General features: G+C 38.5%; 1 protein-coding gene across 1 annotated transcript in view; it reads left to right on the plus strand.

The window, feature by feature from the left end:
* The window catches only part of LOC136885055 (uncharacterized), a 93,630-nt gene that overhangs the window by 71,109 nt on the left and 2,416 nt on the right, over positions 1–20,105 (plus strand). Inside the window, exon 5 of the mRNA XM_067157449.1 lies at positions 13,406–13,487. Coding sequence (XP_067013550.1) covers positions 13,406–13,487 — 82 coding nt within the window. The remainder of the gene's footprint in view (positions 1–13,405; positions 13,488–20,105) is intronic.

The raw sequence follows: 20,105 nt of genomic DNA on the forward strand, positions 1-20,105 counted from the left end.
TTCTCGTGTTCCAATCCCCGAATAACAACATCTCCTGTTCCGCTGGAAACATTCCTCTTATCCTACCAATATCTACCAATAACTCTTCAAAAAAATATTTATTTGCATATGCTGAATTACTAGGGTGGCAGTAAACAAAAGCTAGATTTATTTTCTTCCTCCTTCCCTCAACCCCTCCCGTATTCAATTTCAACCATATGGTTTCTTTCATATCGGTCTCTATATCTTCTACCCTTTCACTAATTTCTTCCCTAATTAGAACTATCATCCCTCCTGGTGCTCGTCCCTTATTCCTCTCTTTTCTTCTATATTTATATTTTATCACAAACCCCTTCCATGAAATCTCCCTCCCTGTTTCCAGCCACGTCTCCAAGAGTGCCACAACATCAAAACTTTCTATTACTTCCCGAACTTTCTTATTTCCTAATTTGTTCCTTAGTCCCTCAATATTCACACATCCTATTTTCCAATATAGTTATAACTTTCCCTCCCTCCCTTCTAAGTCTCCCCCTCTATTCTTACTTCATGTAGTTTTCGACCTCTCATCCCTTATCTCCATTCCTCCTTTTTTAACCAACCTATTCCGTTCCATGTCCTCTGTATCTTCCATCCCTTTACGTACTTTTCCCCAGATGTTTTTTAAGCTCCTACTTCTTCCTTTACTCATAATTTTTTTACCTTCCTGTTGATCAGTCTCCTCGTGTCCTTTCTTGCTCACTACACCACTGCACTCTGCTCTCACCGATTCTTGCAGCTCACCCCCACTCACCCCTTCACTATTTTGGTCTTCTGAATCCACCTTCCCTTGTCCTTTCTCGCACACTGCAACACTACACTCTGCTCTCACAGTTTCTTGCTGCTCACTCTCACTGTCCACTTCACTATCTTCATCTTTTGTATCCCGACTGCACTGCCCGTTCTCTTCTGAGATGCTCTCCTCTCCTTCCACGTCTCTCCTCCTCTCCTTTTCTTCTTTCCTCTTCCCATCTTGCCTTGGCATCTCACCACCCTCAACCCTCATGTTTTTGTCCATCTCCTTTAGCTTCACCACTGAGTGCACTCTAACCCATCGCCCGTTTGTCACCTCCAACCTCAGACCTCTTATTCGGGCCTTTAGCCCCTGGTTCCTCGCTCTCCATAGGTGCCTATTCAAGATCCTCATATTTACACTTCCTTCTCTTCCCATGTCTCTTTTCACCCTTATTTTCTGTCCCTGTAAATTATCACTGTTACATAACACAGTTTCTGCCATTAAGGTGGATAAAAAGTTTACCCTAATAGGCCTCCGACCTTTCGTTTTACCAACTGTCTCTACATCGTCTATGTCTTCATTACTGAAGTTTATCTTCATTGTATCACGTATGACTACGATCACCTTGGTTATCAGTTCAGTCTTGCCCTCCCTCACACCTTCCTCAACTCCATATATAAATATGGCTTTCTTCAATCTCTCCTGCTCGTACTCCTCCGCTTCTTTCTTCATTCTCATCATCTCCTCTTTCAGATGTTTCACTTCCCCTCTCAATAACTCGATTTCTTTCTCATTATTATCCACTCTCCTGCTCGATTCCTCCGTCCTCGTTTCCAGCCATTTCTTCATGTTTCCTATCTCCTTTCTCTGCTCCTCCATCATGTCCTTTATTTCCTGCACCTTCTCCCACTGGCATTTTTCCTGCATGACTTCACTCACAACCACCCTGAGTGCGGCCAAATCCTCCGTGCTATATTTTCCACTGGTATTTGGGCCTGGGTTTAATTCCACCCCCCCCCCCCAATAACCAGTAGCACCGCTATCACTGCCACTACCAGCACCGCTTCACTCATTTTTAATCCGTCCTTACTTATCACCAATCCGTTCCTGTTCTCCTTCTTCTGCTTCGCCTGCCATTTGCCAATAGCGGCCCGGTACTGCTCAATACCGACCATGTTCACAGCACGCACTACACTACGCAACCTCTCTCCTCGACTGCCCGAGCTAGACTGATTTTGGCTACACATTTTGTTAATGGTACTAGGGAGTTGGTGTAACGTTTAATACTGATAGGGGCGTAGTGGAAGGCAAGCTGAGGGCGTCGGAGTTGAACTTGTAGTTATATACAATATAGTGAGTATACATTGTTTATATGGGACTAGGGAGGTGATGTAAGGCCTAAAAATTTGAATTGCTTACATGGACGTAATGGAGGTCGATCTCAGGTTCACAGAGCTGAGCGACCACGGAGTCACTCACTTGTGGATTTTAACTTTTTGAGCATATAGATTTGAACTTTAGAGACTTTTAATTGCATAGCATAATGTTTACATTAAAGATTAAAGCTTTGGGCTCAGAACTTAAGAATGTGTTGAATGATAGCTATCAGCTCTGTGTAGACTCACTAAAACTAACTTAGGAGTTGAGTGCTAGCTTTACGATTCTTGAAAACTGCACTGTCATCAGCCTAAAAGGCTGATTTAGGAATGATAGTCACAAGTGGACTTAAAACCTTAGTGGAATATCGAGTTTATAGAGACCAACTAGGCCGAGAAGATGTCATCTAATTCTAAGTACTGAGTTGTTAAGATAGTTGAGGCACTAGCCCTCTGACCCCAACTTGGAAGGTTCGATCCTGGCTCAGTCTGGTGGTATTTGAAGGTGTTCAAATATGTCAGCCTTGTGTCAGTAAATTGACTATCACATAAAAGAACTCCTGTGGGACTAAATTCTGGCACTTCGGCGTCTCAAAAAACCGTAAAAAGTAGTTAGTGGGATGTAAAGCCAATAACATTATTATTAATTCTAAATATGGTACAAACTCCTATCTATCTTCCAAGTTTGGTAAACTGCCTAGGTGAGGGGTAAGACTGCTAAAAACTGTGTGGTCATCAGCAATGCGCAGTCATTAATGAGCAAGGGTCAGTTAAGCATGACATAATGGGCAGGGTCTAATAAAAAATTGTAAATGATAGGGGCAATTGATCTAGGGCTTATTAGCAGTTACTAATGAGTGCAGGCTAATGAGCAGTGACTAAAATGTGTGGATTAACGAGGTGTGATTACAATTTTTTTGTTTACATTTTATGCAACCATTTTCTTACAACTCAGTTAAGTTTATATTCGTGAATATAATTATGTGGTAATATAAGCTGTACAAAAACTCGAAAACTCAAGTTCGGCCAAAAATTATTAGAAAAGTTATGTTTTACATATGTAGGATTATTCGATAGAACGACTACTAACGCTGTTATATAAGAATTAAATTTTATACTTCCCCCTAAACTACCATTTTTGCTAGCCTACTATTTCGGGTGTCTCTCTTGCTTTATCTAGTCTTGAGACCTGCTCTATGGATAGAGTTGGAGATATAACCCCAAGGGATGTAGGTTATTGCAGAGTCTGCACATGATAGTGTACTGTATGCTACAGAAAAAAGAAAGGTACTGTATTGACTGTATTACTCTGTAATACCCATACAATGTTATTCTTGCACTATTTCTAGAATCTCTGCTTCATACCTTGTGTAATGACAATGTTGATTGGCTCTTTTCTGTTACAAGCGTTCTACGAGTAGGTTTGGATCTTACTTTGTATATCTACATATGGTAACAGAGGCTTGTTGTTCACATTTCGGACTAAGTGCAGACAGTTGATATGTAGAAAACTGTATTTAACCTGCTTTGTTTGTAAAAAGGCATTTAGACCTTCTCGGTTGTATTCTTTATCATCGCCTTATTCAGTATGTACATCATCCTGCTTCTCTCCTTATTTAGATGTTTGCACTGCGATAGATATTGTAATAGGCTTAGGCAAAGGAATAAAATTAACAACTCTGATGGTATATACCATTGATATCTTTTTCTTCCTCTTATTTATCTTGCTTTTCTTCCTCTTGAGATGTGAGCAAAGGAACAGAACTTGTAAATCTAGACAATGAAGGAGAGTTTGACATATTTTGTAAAGGTTTACTATTCATGAATAAATAAATAAATAAATAAATAAATAAATAAATAAATAAGTTAAATTATCTGGTAGAATATATTTGAGCTCTTTAAACTTCTTTCTCATTGAACCTACACTAGAAGCTTCTTCATGTTGTTTGCTGTTGGAAGGGTTCTAGAACAGACATTTACATTGTTTGCACCCGAAAAATTGCACTACACATCACCTTATGAGAGACTCTTGTTGTACCCCCTGAGAAAGGTTCTTCCACAATCTTTACAAATATAACCTGGGTAAGTTGTTTCATGGTAGATATTTTCCTAATGACAGAGAGAGGCAAAGAGAGATGAACCAATATTTTTAGTTTAATATTTATTTCATGCTATCCACTACGGGAGTGGGTCATCAATCTAACAAATGGACTCCTTGGCCAATTATATTTATAGATATGTTATGAAAGTAAATATTTTATGGAAGTAAATTTAAAAAAAATCTTCTTCTTTTGTATAACTGTCAGAAACAAAAATAGTTTTCTTGTTAAAGTATTGAATCACTAGAAAAATAATAACAGAACAAAACCATTGTTTTTCTCATAGTGAAACAATGTTAAATATATATTTTATATTTTTACTTAGATACATTTATATATATTTTAAATATTAGTATACAATCGATGACAGAAAATTATTAACCAATTCTTCTCCATGTGAATAAGCCAAGTTGTCATAATTTCTGTGGGGAACAAAAATAATAAGGTGAACCTTGCCCAAAAATATGTGATCTGCATTTATCCATAATTCCATTTTGAATTTAAATTTATCTATGGTCTGACTCGGAAGTGGGAAGTGGCTCCTGGTAGGAGGTGTGATTTGTATGGCTTTGATTCCCCAGTTTTGACCTAACGCCAGGGGAGGAGGTGAAACTTGTGGGATGCCTTTTTATAAGTTTGGTCCAAATGTCCGTTCCATTGAAGATGATTTTGAAACGTTATGCCTAGGTAGGTAAGTGTGGTCGTTACAGCAGAGGGTTGATTATTTAAGGTTAAAAGAGTTTCTTAGTCGGACAACATCTACATTTATGATTAGGAAAAATTATAAATTTTTTGCTTACATTAATTTTGATTTGTCAGAGATTGATCCATTGTTCGAGTTCATAGAAATTGGTTTGGAGACGGGATTTCAAGTATCGGTTATTGGATTTCACAGCCAGTATTGCTGTGTGCTCAGCAAACTGACACAATTAAGGTGGGGGTAGACTTTGGGTAATATTGATACCAAAACAGGACATACAAAAGTGGTGACAGAGGGATACCTTTTTGTACTCCTGCTTTATTTGGAAAGGTGTAGGTAAATGCGTTATGGATAGTGGTTTTGGCTAGGAAATGGGTGATTGTCATTGGAACTGGAAGGTCTTGGAGTTTATATATCAGTCTCGGTAAGTGCTGTGCATATTTTTGTATGTAAATATTTTTGTGATGATACAGAGATGTGAAAGACATAGTCATGTATGGAGTGCTGAGGACAGAAAATGCCGTGTTACTGAGGTATGAGATGGAGGGATCTAGGACGATTTCTAAGATTTTGGAACATTCTGTTAGAAGATTATGGAACAATATGTATTTAATTGGGATGGTAGTTTTTTGGGTTTGCAGAATAACATAATTTTGGCATGTACCCTATTTGGGAGAGGGGGAAGAATCTAGTATGTAGAATTATAATGTATACTAGTTGATGTACCCGTGCTTCGGTACGGGATTCTCAGAAATACCGTCTTTGTGGTTTTCCTAACTGCAGTTAACTTAGGCTATTACAGAAATGTCAGTAGGAATGTAGGGATTAAAACCAATGTTATAAAATGCGCGCTCAAATGAAAAACCGCACATTTTCTCACTTTTAACGAACAGTACTACGATGCCGATCTAACAGTCCAAAGTTCCAGTGCTGGAATAACCAGGCCGCAGACAGTCGAGAACACTCTTCTGTCATTGTTCCGTTAATATACACACTGCTCATTCCAATCAGTGACTCAGGGTAGGGATTGAATAGCTCGAATGCTGTGATGAACCAGTTCGTTACGTACCAGTAGTATCAGGAAAATTATGAACCATAGGAATGGCATGCTTAAGAAGAAAGTTATCTAACTCCCCAGCTACTTCCCGCCAATATCTAGGCAGGCTGTTATACTCGGTACAAACGAGCGAGTTGGCCGTGCGATTGGGGGCGCGAAGCTGTGAGTTTGCATCCGGGAGGTAGTGAGTTCAGAAACCACTGTCTACAGCCCTGAAGGCGGTTTTCCGTTGTCTCCCATTTTCACACCAGGCAAATGCTGGCGCTGTACCGTAATTAACGCCAGGGCCGCTTCCTTTCCACTCCTAGTCCTTTCCTATCCCATCGTCGCCGTAATACCTATCTGTGTGGGTGCGACATAAAGCACATTAAAAACCATGGTATACAGCAGTAATCTCATCTATCGGACATGACTGGCAACAGAAGACACAAAGCACATCACAAAAAACAATGGTCAATATAATGTTATTGTTGTTCAATATTGTGAGCCTTCTGTATTGTAGGTCTTCACGTTTAGTTTTCTCTCGACTCTGTGATATTCCTTATTCCCCAACTTTACACAGCGATTTTCATTAAATTCTGTTTGTCCATTTTCTCGTCGCTTTGCGCTGATATGGACTGAGCAACAAAAATACAAATTCATGATTATCCCTGGTGTCATAGCCGGTACGGTAAAATGTATCAGATATAAATGATCGGAAATTTAATACTGTATAACTTTAGTAATGTAGTATTTTTCGATAGGACCACTAATAACACAAATATTTGAGAATAACATTTTAGGCCTTCTTCTAAACTACCATTCCACTCAGTGTGAAAAAATATTTACAGCCTAGATTGTAGCGACTTATTTCCCGACTTTTCATACCGATTTGCATTAAGATAGGACCATTAATAACATAAAAAATTGATAATTTAAATTTAGGCCTTCCGCTAAACAATCATTTCGTTCAGAGTGAATAAGATTATTTATGGCGTAGATTGTAGTGCCATATGTCCCGACTTTGCATACCGATTTTCATTAAGATAGGACCACTAATAACATAAATATTTGAGAATTAAGTTTTAGTCCTTCCCCTAGACTAACTTTTCTCTCAGCGCGAATAAAATTATTTATGGCCTATATTGTAGCGACGTATTCGCGGACACTACATACCGATTTTCATTAAATTCTCTTCAGCCGTTTTCTCGTGATGCGTGTACATACATGTAGACAGATAGACCGAAATTACGGAAAATTAAAAAGTGCATTTCCTTACTACTATGGACACGACCGATCCAGCAATACAATCCTTTTTAAATTCTGAGCAATATACAGACAAAACTCTTATTTTATATATATATAGACTTTTTTTGGAGTTGTAGGAAGGGATGTGGGGCTTCTTTTATGTGGCGGTAAGTAATTTGATCTAGTCCAGTGGCAGTGCTCTTTTTAGTCCTGAGCGCGTCTTTTATATCTTAGACTGCAATAGGGGCATTTGGGGGATGTTGAGAGTCAAGAGCTGGAGGGCAAAGAGGATTTTGTGTGATATCCTAATATTCCGACATTGCATCGTGGTCAGGATGATAGATATTGGGATCGGAAGATGATGAGAAAATTACATTATAATGATCTGCAAAGATGTCAGTCATTGTTGTATTATCACTGAGTGCAGATTTGTTATGTATTATTGGATAATAGGGGTAGGACTGCCTTATTTTTGTCAGTTCTTTTAACTTTTTCCGGTATTTGCGGGCGTCAGTTGTGTTGGATAATTCAGTGCATTTGCCCACGCTTTTATTTTAATAGCCTTGATGAATGATCAAGCATCTCTAAGAGTGTTTCTGAATATTTGATCAGAGTTTCGAAGGTATCCCTTGTAATATTCATGGGAATATTTTAATATTTAGAGTGCTTAGGATGGGATGGGAGGTGGTGTGGTGAGGAATATGGAGTCGGTTGACAATATTTAGGGGTGATTCTAATTCCTTAACTTGTTAGTTATGTTGCTATGGCTTTGTTAGTACATTTGTTATTGTTAGTAGGACAAGGATATGGTCATGTCCCATTGAAGGTAGCATGGTGATGTCACAGTTCGTTGCTAGGTTAGGGCTGAAGATTGGTAATTCAGGGCTCGTATTTGATGTAAGGCGGGTTGGAGGAAGGGAAGGTTAAGTCAACACCCTGGATATCATTTAATAGTTAATCGTAAATACCTTGTTGTTGTTGTTGTTGTTGTTGTTGTGTATTTGACGTATTGTTAAAATCTATGATCGTGATGAAAGTACTGTACTAGCGATCGGTATATTCTACTAATTTCTGGGTTGGGAATAGCCAAGACGTATATAAATTGTTGCTAAAGCTATTATCGGATTCCCAATTGTTATTTTTATTTTTAAATGTTTCAGATAGATATTCATTTAAAGAATAATATTGTTGTTCTGAAGGGAAGGATTTATGAATATTAATTGCTACCCCTCCGCGACATCTGTTGGGGCAGCAGTCATTTAACCTTTAAAGAATACACATTATCGTAATAAACTTTCATTTACAACAGTGGACTAGGATCAAGGAGAAATAATGCAGAGTGCATTCATGTCCCACAGAACGTTCCGTCAAAGTGAGTCAGGAAGATTAATCGTGCTGCTAGTTGGATCTGATACAGAACATCAGGACTTTGGAATGGGAGAATATTCTGGAGCTCCGTAGTGATGATTTGCATTATGTTCTCCGTGGAAGGAGGGAACGAGTGAAATGGGAGGGTGAGGTAGCTGTTTCAATTTTTGTGATAGGTAATACTTTTTCTGGCAAAGTGGGAAAGCTTTGGCGTTTACCCTTGCATGTAACTCAGAAACGTGGATGATCTTCAATGCAAGTGTTGCATTTCAGTGATCCCTTTTCCTGCAAGCACTTGAGGTGTGTTGACCACTACAAATCGCACATACATTCTTAAGAAAGCAATAGTAGGATGATCATAGAATTGGCAGCGATCGCAGTGTCCGCGCTGTGGTCAAGATGACCAAGGGGCCTCCAGATGATATTGCTTCACGTAGAATATCAAACCATCCCTCATAACTGGTTTAATGTTGCCATATTCCAGGACAGGATACGCATCAGCGGGGTGTATCCGTTAGAATTCCAGCTCCGAATGGCCCGGATTATTTGATGTCTCTGTTTCTGAAGATGGCCTGCGATAACGTCCTCCGTGTTGCTGCCATCAAGCGCATGTGCCACAAATAACCAGGTGGAGGCTGGACGCAAGGCGGTTAGTTGCGCCGCATTGTTGGGTCAGGTTCTGTGCTGCAGGATGTGTCCAAAATGCGCCTGTCCTATTTTGTTGACTAGTGCTGTATAATAGTTTCTAGAAGTTTTGATGGTGTGGCCATCTTTGCTCTACTGAATTTCTAGAAAGTAATCTCGTGTGGCATTGGGCAGAAGTCTGGTGATGGCATAGCAGAGTGGGAGCGAGTGGTTGATATCTGGGTTCAGACTTCTCATCTTCACTATGTGGTATGGGCCAGGAAGACCAGTGTTTGTTGTTGTGCCACTGCGTTGTTGTACTTTGTGTGTTCAGTGCGGGGTTCTTTGCTGCCTCTGCGTAGCTCCTGATATTTAATGGCATATATACCAAGGAGCGTTTCGCAGCTGGTAAACGGAACTCTGCCAGAATATCACTCTGATGTTGAGATGTGATGTGCCGCCTGATTGAGAGTGGTGTGTGTGTTCTGCCAATCATAGCAATTGGGATTTATTCCTCTGGAGCAACAGCAAGCTACATGCAATGATTTTGGCTTGGAGGATCACTGTCTTCCAGGCTCCTACCCTGCTTCCCTGCGTTCTCCTCCATCGCAGTTTGTTGTCACGGTGGTTTTGAAAGTCCGGGCACCATGGATGAAGCTTTTCCCGCAGGTGGTATATTTCTGAGTGATGGTTCTCCCTGTTGGTTTCTGTTGAAGTCGTTATGTCTCAGCTCATAGTTGCCTTGCCATACTACTCAATATCATAGGATGTAAACTTCATGGTTTTTAGCCGTATTGAATTGTGATCATATTAATAATTAAACTTACTTTTTAATGGTCTTCCTTTTCAATACTACGTAGTCTATGCACATTGCATAATATAGGATTGAAAATGTTGACCATTAAAACATAAATTTAATTATAATACTGATACTACTCAATAGTCGAATCTCGTGATGAACCGATTCTCTGTCAAAATATTATATGAACACCAGTTTGCTAAGTGAGGACGAGTGTTAACACATTTATCTGCTATGGAATTTGCAGTTCTTGGGGTTCAAATCTCTATCTCAGAACTCATCGATTCAGGGTTTGTTTCTTAATGGTGGTTGTGAGGAAGGCATTTATTTTAATCTGAATGGATAAAGTATAATTTTATCAGTAATTCATTTAGGTCTATTCGATAAGGGTGTAAGTTTGATTGTCTGTTAAGAGGTCCGAGGGATATCTGAGGTTTACTCAACTTTGTAACGGAAATGAGTACCGAGTAATAAGGGGTCAAACACTACTCTGTCCATAAGGAGAAGGTCAATCGCTACTAAGTCTTTGAGGAAGAGTTTCACACTACAGTTACGTTATGTTAACTATCTTCTGAGCTGCGGATTTGAACTTACCACCCCTCGAGTGGACGTTCTTAGATATAGGACCTAAAATCATGTAGCAAACTCTTCTCTATAGAGGAGGAAAGCACGCCGTCTCCGGCTTGCAAACAGGCTGATGCAGCATCGAACGTTGGAACTGCAAGCTGAGTTGTACGTGTTATCCTAAAGTTCTTTCTAATCCTACCCTGCATAGTGACGTCATTAAAGCATTGTCAATCGTATACACTGATTGTTTTGAATTCGTACTAATTTGTCATCATCATTCTCTTTAGATTCTTGTCAATTAATTTATGTTGACGTTTTAATTGTCGTTTCATTTTGTTGCACCTCGTACCAAAAGGTCTGGTTACCTAGCGGGTAGGCCCCTTCAAACAAGAAATCATTGATCTAGTCGGTGACCGTGTTTAGTTCCACTATGTGAGGAACACCATCGGTCTGCATTACTTGTGAGTAGTAGCCTAATGTGGGGAACACCATTGGTCTGTTTTACCTGTGAGTTGTGCCATTATGTGTGACATGCCATGTGTCTATATTACCTGTGATTAGTACCAACATGCGAGGAATGCCATGAGTATGATGCCAGTGATTAGTACCACTATAGCAGGATGGCTAAGGTTCTGCTTTACCAGTAATTATTACCATTGCCTGGGGCAGTGACATGGATTTGGACCCTTCTGGACAACAAGCATTATCTCTAAAAAATAAGGCATTGCGAATTCGATCCACTGATAAATTTGGATTCAAGGTCATTTTGTCATTGTCTTTCATTTTATGTTTTACTTCACAATACTTGCGATACAATTGTAAGTGTTGCAAACTTGATAATGATAGCAATTCTAATTGTGGAAAGTTCCAACCAACAAACAAACATACGTTGATTATCTCCGCAAGTTTGTGAGGGAAAATAACCTTTGGTATCTATGCTTCTCCCTTCCATGTATCTAAACAGTCTAAGTGACACAAGTGCCCCTGATACAATTGACCCCTCACCTTATAGGTTTGTAAAGAACAAACAATTCCCAATAATGATATAAATGTCAGAAGTTCTGCAATTGTATCCCTAACTCAAATATTCAGCTAAGCACAGCTTGTGTAGCAGTGAAGAACGGTTCAGGAGAGATTGTACTAGTTGAAGATTTTTTGAATTGGGGGAGTCATTTATCCTTAGTGTCTTGTAGGCTTGTCACGAATCTTGGCATTTGTACTGAGATTTGTTGGCTACCTGTATTTGGTGTATCGCCTGGAAGATCCACATGCAACCTTGTTTCGTTCTCTAATGTGTCAGATTATTAAGTGAAGTTGAACTGTGCAGCCATGAATACAACCACAGCCAACTTCCTGCACAGCATATTGATTGTTCCATTTGGTATATTGTTCGTGACGTTATTTTAAGTGTTGGTATATGATAAGCAGCATTCTGCTATTTATATCTTGCTAAGAGCTGAAGTCTGCTATGAAATTTCGTTTTCTAATACCGTGCATATGAAAGGTTATCCCACCTTGTTAGATGACCAAATTTGATTGGGGATTTACAGGCACCATCGCTGAGTTTTGTGTTAAGAATAATGCCAAGGTTCAGTTTGCCAGGCATGTAAATCTTGATTCTCTTTACAAAAAATTGCAAAGATTTTGGAAGCTGGAAAATCTCCACCAACCATTTCTGACTCCTGCAGAAAGGGCATGTGAAGAACGTTTCCTTGAACAACGACAAAATGGATGATTATGTCAGGTTTGATGGCGGATTTGCTACTCGTCCTGAAGTGTCACCTGTAGCTCAGTCTAAGCATAATGCTCGCAAAATGCTCAAACACAATGAAAATAAGCTTGCTAGATTTCGAGACTAGAAACAGCTGTATGAAATTTTCATGCGTGAATACAGTGAAATGGGACGCATGGAAATTGCATCCCTTGAGACTTCTAACTCATTAAGCTTTTACATCCCGCATCATTGTGTGTTCAAAGATTCTAGTATGGCAACCAGCCCAAGAGTTTAGTTTGAGAGATGTTGTGAATCTTGAAATGAGATAGGTTTGAACTCTTTGGAAATGTTTGACTCTGAAATTCAGCCTGACTTACTGTCTAATGTTTTAAGGTTCTGAACTTACCTTGTTATTCTTTCAGCTGATATTGCTAAGGTGTACAAATTTATGTTAATACATCCCGACAACAGGACTCTTCAGATTATTCCATGGCCTGAATCCTCCGGTGAAGCGATCAAGGACTACCACCTTACTACTGTTACAAGTTCTGCCCCATTTCTTGCTCCGAGATTTCTAGTTCAACTTGCTGACGAACACACATAATCTCACCGTATTGCATCTTGTTTTTACCTTGACGACGTGGCTCAGTTGAAGTAGCTGAGCAACTTCAGTCAGAAATGTCTTCTGACTTTATTGTACACGTGTGTATCTCAGAAATAGGACGTCAAAATGTCCCGAAGCCGTCGCCAATGTCCCGGTGGATGATAGAGAAAGCTATTAAAACATTGGTTATTATTTGGCTTACTAAATGTGGTGAGTTTGAGTTACAGGTAAATTGTGAAAAATGCACATAAGGATATCTCACCATCATTCCTACCATATTGGACTTTTGTAAATTGTTTCAATGTCCTGTGGTTAAGTACAAACTTATCATACATTATATTTGGCGATTGGAAATTATATGGGTTTATCTGTTAGAGCCTTTATCTGAAATTATTGTTTGGAGTGCTGTGTAATGTGATAAGAAGCAATTTTGGTACATATATTGCATTTGCTTTTGGATATGGTATTTGCTTTTTTTTATTTATTCATAATATGTAATAACATTTTTCTGTTTTCTAGATTTGGCAACGGTGCATTGTTGACTAGAAGTCCAGTGGGCACATGTAACAGTAGCTGCAAAATAATGAAAGAAGGAAGTGAGGTAATGTCCATTTTGCCCAATGTTAATGAATGCAAACTGCACGTGTTTTCCGACTCTGTTCAAAGGCCAAACCATCCTGATACACAATGGGCACTCTGTTGTAATGAATCCGGTTCTGAGTTCTCTCGGAAGTCTCGTGTTCGGCGACACTTGGCTACACATACTGGCGAGCGTCTCCATTGTTGTATTCAATGCGGTAGGAGGTTTTCTCAGAAAGTCCATCTTGTGCAACACATGCTTACACATAGTGGAGAGCGTCCATTTTCCTGTGATCTATGTGGTAATAAGTTTTCTCAAAAGTCCTACCTTCGGTTACACCTGGTTACACATACTGGAGAGCGTCCCTATTCTTGTGTTCAATGTGGTAATAAGTTTTCTCGAAAGTCCTACCTTCGGTCACACCTGCTTACACATACTGGCGATCGTCGCCATTGCTGTGATCAATGCGGTAGGAGGTTTTCTCGGAAAGGCCATCTTCTGCAACACGTGCTTACACATACTGATGAGCGTCCATTTTCCTGTGATCTATGTGGTAATAAGTTTTCTCAAAAGTCCTACCTTCGGTCACACCTGCTTACACATACTGGGAAGCGTCCACATTCGTGTGATATGTGTAGTTATAAGTTTTCTCAGAAATCGGATCTTCGGCAACATGTTCTTACACATACCGGAAAGCGGGCACATTCCTGTGATCACTGTGGTTGTAAGTTTTCTCGAAAGTCCAATCTCCGGGAACATGTTCTTACACATACTGGAGAGCGGGCATTTTCCTGTGATCAATGTGGTAGGAAGTTTTCTCGAAAGTCCCACCTTCGCCAACATCTGCTTACACATACTGGGGACCGTCCACATTCCTGTGATCTGTGTGGTAATAAGTTTTCTACGAAGTCCTACCTTCAGCAACACATGATTATACATACTGGGGTGCGCCTCCATTCTTGTGATCTATGTGGTATTAAGTTTTCTCTGAAGTCTTATCTTCGGAAACATCTGCTTAAACACTCTGGTTAACGTATACGTTTTGATCAATGTGGTAAGACGTTTTCACAGAAGATGAATCTTCCGAATCACCTGTTTACTTATACTGGCGAGTCCACATTCTCCTCTAATCAGTGTGGTAATGCATTTTCTCAGAAGCCTGAGCGTCCACATTTCTGTGATGACGCTGGTAAGAAATTTTCTGAGAAAGACGTTCCTCTACAGCACCTGCCTAACCAAACTACTGTGCGGCTAAATTCCTTTGATCAATACGATAATTAATTTTACCAACTCTAGTCTTCAAAAACAAAAAGTAAGTTATATTGCGGCTTAACCAGTTTGTTGAGATCGATGTGTGTAACAGTCTTGGCCAAAATTGCGGTTGATTATGCACTCGCATCGTAGATGCGTGAAAAAAGACAGCGCTTTATAGACACGTCCACATCATTGTTTTCAGTGTGGTGATATTTCAACCAAATCTAATATTCGACAACGCACTTTTTACGATTATTGGAGTGTGCCCGACGGATGTGGTATGAAGTTTCATGAAGAGTGCAAACTGGATATACAATATCTTATATACACACACACACACACACTAATATATGTTAATAACAATTGAAAGCATTAATAACCATTACCACATCATTAAGTAATCAAATATGAATGAAGTAAGGTACCTTATCGCCCCGCATTGGGAGCCCTGATTGATATAATGTTAATAATGAAGAATTCCAATACTGTTGAAATCAAATCAAATCTGTATAAAATACTTAATAACATCACGCTTGGGCGTCAAGTGAAATCTATCTGAATAAAATACCAATATAATTAAACAAAACAAATTATTAAAATAATATTTCGTTATGTCCATGGTATGGGCATCAGAGTGAACCAGAATGGATCCCTCGAATTTTGGTAGAGCATGATAATACTTTCGTTCCCAGGGCGTGTACACAAAGTTGCGTACTGGTACATAGTCTGTAGGCCTTACCTAACCTTCTGAAAACGGCTAAATAGATAACTCCACTGATTGTAAAACAATTACCTGTATTCTGTACAATATCCGTGAAAGGGCACCTCATCAACACACCAAAACATACATAAAATTAACTCTCAAAATATCGCAGAAAGACTCCATACTTACACAATAATCAACAACATAAACAGCGGGAAACCTAAAGCGAGGACCAAGCCACCACCTGCAGTCACTCCGTTTAACAAAGCATAGATATGTAGTTAAGTACCCTTTACTGTCTCTGTGTATCAACACAACTTGCTCATTCTTGTTATTTTCACTTTTTATATCACACAGATACTGTACATTTAGAATACTGTGTTCACAGACACTGACACTTGGTTTAAGGATACATCCCTCGAGCAACGCACGCTTGTTGTTCTAGAACATAAATGATGGAAAGTCTGAAATACAGCACTCCATAGCTCTCACCAGCACATAATACCAACCCGCCACAAGTGGCACAATACCAAGTGCTTAGGCATTCAGCAGTTGTAGGTTATTATCACACTTCACCAACAATTTAGGCCAGGTTTCAGAGAAGTTACATCTCCTCTCATTTGCTGTTTGAAGTAATGTTTTCTCCACCAAAGTTTTAAGTCCAGTCGAGTATGAAGCCAAGTCCGGTATGCTTCTCGTCGTTTGATCACATGCCTATATAGACCCCAGCTTCCCACTTTTCTTACGTGATCAGTCTAGATTGATCCTGGCCATCCAATCACGAGTAGAAGATCTTGTCAACAGCACGCCCTAAAGCTGTTCCGGGCCTCATGACAACATCAACAAGGGCACCTCGTCAGACTCTTGGCTATTCACATGACTCATAGAAACTTTCCACGTACAACATCAACAAGGCCACCTCATCGGACTCCGGGATGTTCGCGTGACTCATACAAATTTCCCAGTTGAAATGAGCATGTTTCCCATCCGCTTGTTGTAAAAACATATTACTGATATCACAAATGGATACCTTCCAGTTTAAAATATTAGGAATATGTATACAAATGAAGTAATGATAATAAAAATAATAATAAAACGAATACGGACAATAATATATCTTACTTCTGAATACCATGCGAGGGTCTGATAGGTGAACTGTCACAACACACACACACGATATAGGTCACTCTCCCGTTTTTAATGTTATAGTGCTTCTTCCGCCAATATATTTTTCGGAAATATCTGTCGCCCAAACTCTCGTAACTAATGTGGTCAAAATTTCGTGAAAAGAGCACACCTAATGGGCACCTGCTAAGAGACATTTATAAGCCTCTGTACTCTTGTCTGTCATAATGCGTTTTCTTCAAATATACTTTTCAGGACCATCTGTTCATGCATTATTATTTTCAACCAAACTCCCGTTACTAATGTGGTAAAGGGTTTCGTGATAAGTGCACGCTTAAGGAACAACTGCTTAAAGATATCGTAGAGCTTCCACACTTGTGGTGAGCGTTCCCCTGATATCTCGTCTTAGAACACAATATTGTGAAGAGTGTGGTAGTACAGTAAGTTATTCAAGAACTCTAATCTTCGAATGCACCGGGTCACTTATAACGGAAAATGTTCACACTATTCCTCCGAATGAGGTAAAAGCTTTAGTGAAGAGTCTAGACTTTGAAAACATGCAGTGAGTCACCCCAAGCTACGGTCCCACTGATGATGTCAGTGTTATGGTAAATTATCTCAAACGTGCAATAAAATTACATATACTGACCTGTGGTGTGGAACGGCTGCGTTCTTCTGAAGAATTTGGTAGAACCCCTCTCCCCCCTGTAACGAATGTGGTAATTATTGCAAACTCCAGCTCACTCAGTCTCCAGCATAGCTGCTTCTGAGTAATAAGTGAGGTAGTAGGATTCATAGAAGTCCTACTGCACCCTTCGGGTTTAGGTGAACTACAGTTATTTCTCCAGCTAGTCAGATTTCATCTCAGGGTATCCATATTTTAAGAAAAATGTTTAATTTTTATATAAGTTCAACTTTACGTAAGTTCAGAGAAAGATACTAGTTCCAAGTGCAGTTGTGAAATTCGTATGTCATCACCAAATCACAAAGTCCGCAAAATACAAACTTCGATCAACGACTTCCAACGCAAATCCACTCAGAAAATATATTACATGCTAAATACGTCTATAATCCAATACTACGAATAATAACCGACTGAATTATAAAAATAATTTGGAAGCTTATTTATTGAATTAATAAAATTGCGAAAGAAATGGTAAAGTACCTAAATATGTTCATGAACTTCCAATTAATATTTCAAAAACAACGATTCTCATACGTGAGTTAATTCTTTAAGTTAGCGCTGGCTTATGTTTAGCTTATGCTTGCTTATTACAACATTTTAAACTGGATATTTCTGAAGTGAAATAAATTTTTTTTAAATCTTCCATGCAAAAATTTAACCGTGCTACTTGCGTGCACAAATATAGCTTTATTATCTGATTATTGTCAAAGTTCATGGTTTTACGAAGTATGTATATCACTTACGACGTCAAAAATTCACTGCCATAATAATCACAACGATAATAGTAATCATATTATTATAATAATGACCTGAATTATAATAAAAATGACCTAAATTAAAAACAATCTGCATAGACTGTATTATCTGAGTTCTGATAATCGTGATCTGAATTCGTTGGTATCGGATGAAATAAAGAAAACAAGAAATCGACTGACGTGCTAAGTTGCTTGGTCTTACTTCCATTCAAATTACGGCTCCTAGCTTATTACTCACTTTTATAGTGTTTCAATTTGAGAAAAATATAAACGATATTTCATATATATATCATGTTATTTCCCTACTATAGCTATATAATTCCTTATTTAACGTAACACAGTTCAATGTGCACATTGCCGATAAGCTTCTATCATATAAACATGTGTGCAAGTATCTGGAGTATGATATCTCAATATTATATTATCACTCTGGTTATATAATAATCTTGATTTTTACACGGTCTATATTCATGGAGAATACGACACAACACATATAAATCTAACCATTACCAGTTATTACTACTGCCAAATCATTCTCAATAGTCAGCTAAATACATATAACTTAACCATCCATACCTTGCTATAAGTTTTCCCTGGGGTATGTTTCCTTCCAGTAATTGCATTGTTTCCATCCATATATCGCGTATTATTCATTTCACACATGTCTCATTACTTACCATTCTGCGCAATATTTCAATTAAATCATAACAAACACTTCCATATTATCCACAATAACCTTCATTTCAACTCATATTCAACTCACTTAACATTCATATATAATGCATATAACCTCCAATAATCATCTAATACATTGAGTCATCACGTTCATTTCACGCAGAATTCCTTTCTTAATACTCAACTTATCGTAAATACGACAAATAAACCCACAGACGATATCTATTCTTCGTGCATTACCATACGGCAAAGAATATGTTGACTTTAATTAAACACTTCCAAATACACATCCTACTATGACGTAATCTAGGTTTGGATAGCACTATGTCATTCAGAGATCTTTTAACCCTTTATAGGGCAAAAGAGTGGGGGTATTAAAAAAATATATTTTATGGTTAATTTGTACATGAAATGTATGTAAGACTATGGATGTACAACTAGTTTATGGATTTACACCTTATTTTGTAAAATATGGTGTGGGAAATTATTATCCCACTGACCGTTCCAGATAAGTAACGTCTGTGTGTGGGCAGTGGGATAATAATTTCCCACTTAAAAATATTTATGATAATGCGCTCATTACGTATTAATTACTTTATTGACATCAATATAATACAATAACATTACATACTACATGGCCTATGGATTAAAAAATGATAATGAAATCTCTCAAACCTAATTTACTTTGGTTGTAGAAAAATTTGAAAATACTGTCTATGATTTGTGAAATGGTTCAAAGCATGATTTACATAATGCAACATTACATTTCATGTTACTTCTTTTACTCGATATTACACTGTGCAAAGCGACGATATGCTTTTATTAGCTCAGGTAGATGGCTGCCGATATCTGATAATCTCGCCGTATTTTCGATCGTTGCTTGTCCATCGGACCTGTTTCTCTTCCTTCTACGCCGTTCGCTAAGGTATAGCCAGGGCGTTTCTTGCTCGAAAATGACTGTATCAGTTCGTTTACTAGTTGTGACCTTACCTTCAGGTGTGATGTACCTTTTGTCTTCTCTTTCATTTCCGCTTTGTACACTGTGTATGAATTGACAATCACAATATCCAGGAAGTAATAAAAATCTTGAGCCACCATCTTCTTGACTTCTTGACCTGCCAATAAAAGATAACATGAACCTATGCGACACTATGTATAGGAATTCCAATCATAGTAGGTTGCGTGCGTTGAACATTGTTTTTTCTTACCTACCAGAGTACTGGACACGATCTTCAGCATCAGAATTTCCACCTTCCTCCGAGTCCACAGCTTGTTCTTCCGATATTTCATCCAGCCAGACTTCAATCTTTGCTTCCATATCCAGAGCAGTAGTAATCACCCTACAAATAGTTCCAATATAATACTGTATTAACATTATTATTATTATTATTATTATTATTATTATTATTATTATTATTATTATTATTATTACCAAACTACTA

The sequence above is a fragment of the Anabrus simplex genome, chromosome 13 (genome assembly GCF_040414725.1).
Source record: "Anabrus simplex isolate iqAnaSimp1 chromosome 13, ASM4041472v1, whole genome shotgun sequence".
Classification (NCBI taxonomy): Eukaryota; Metazoa; Arthropoda; class Insecta; order Orthoptera; family Tettigoniidae; genus Anabrus; species Anabrus simplex.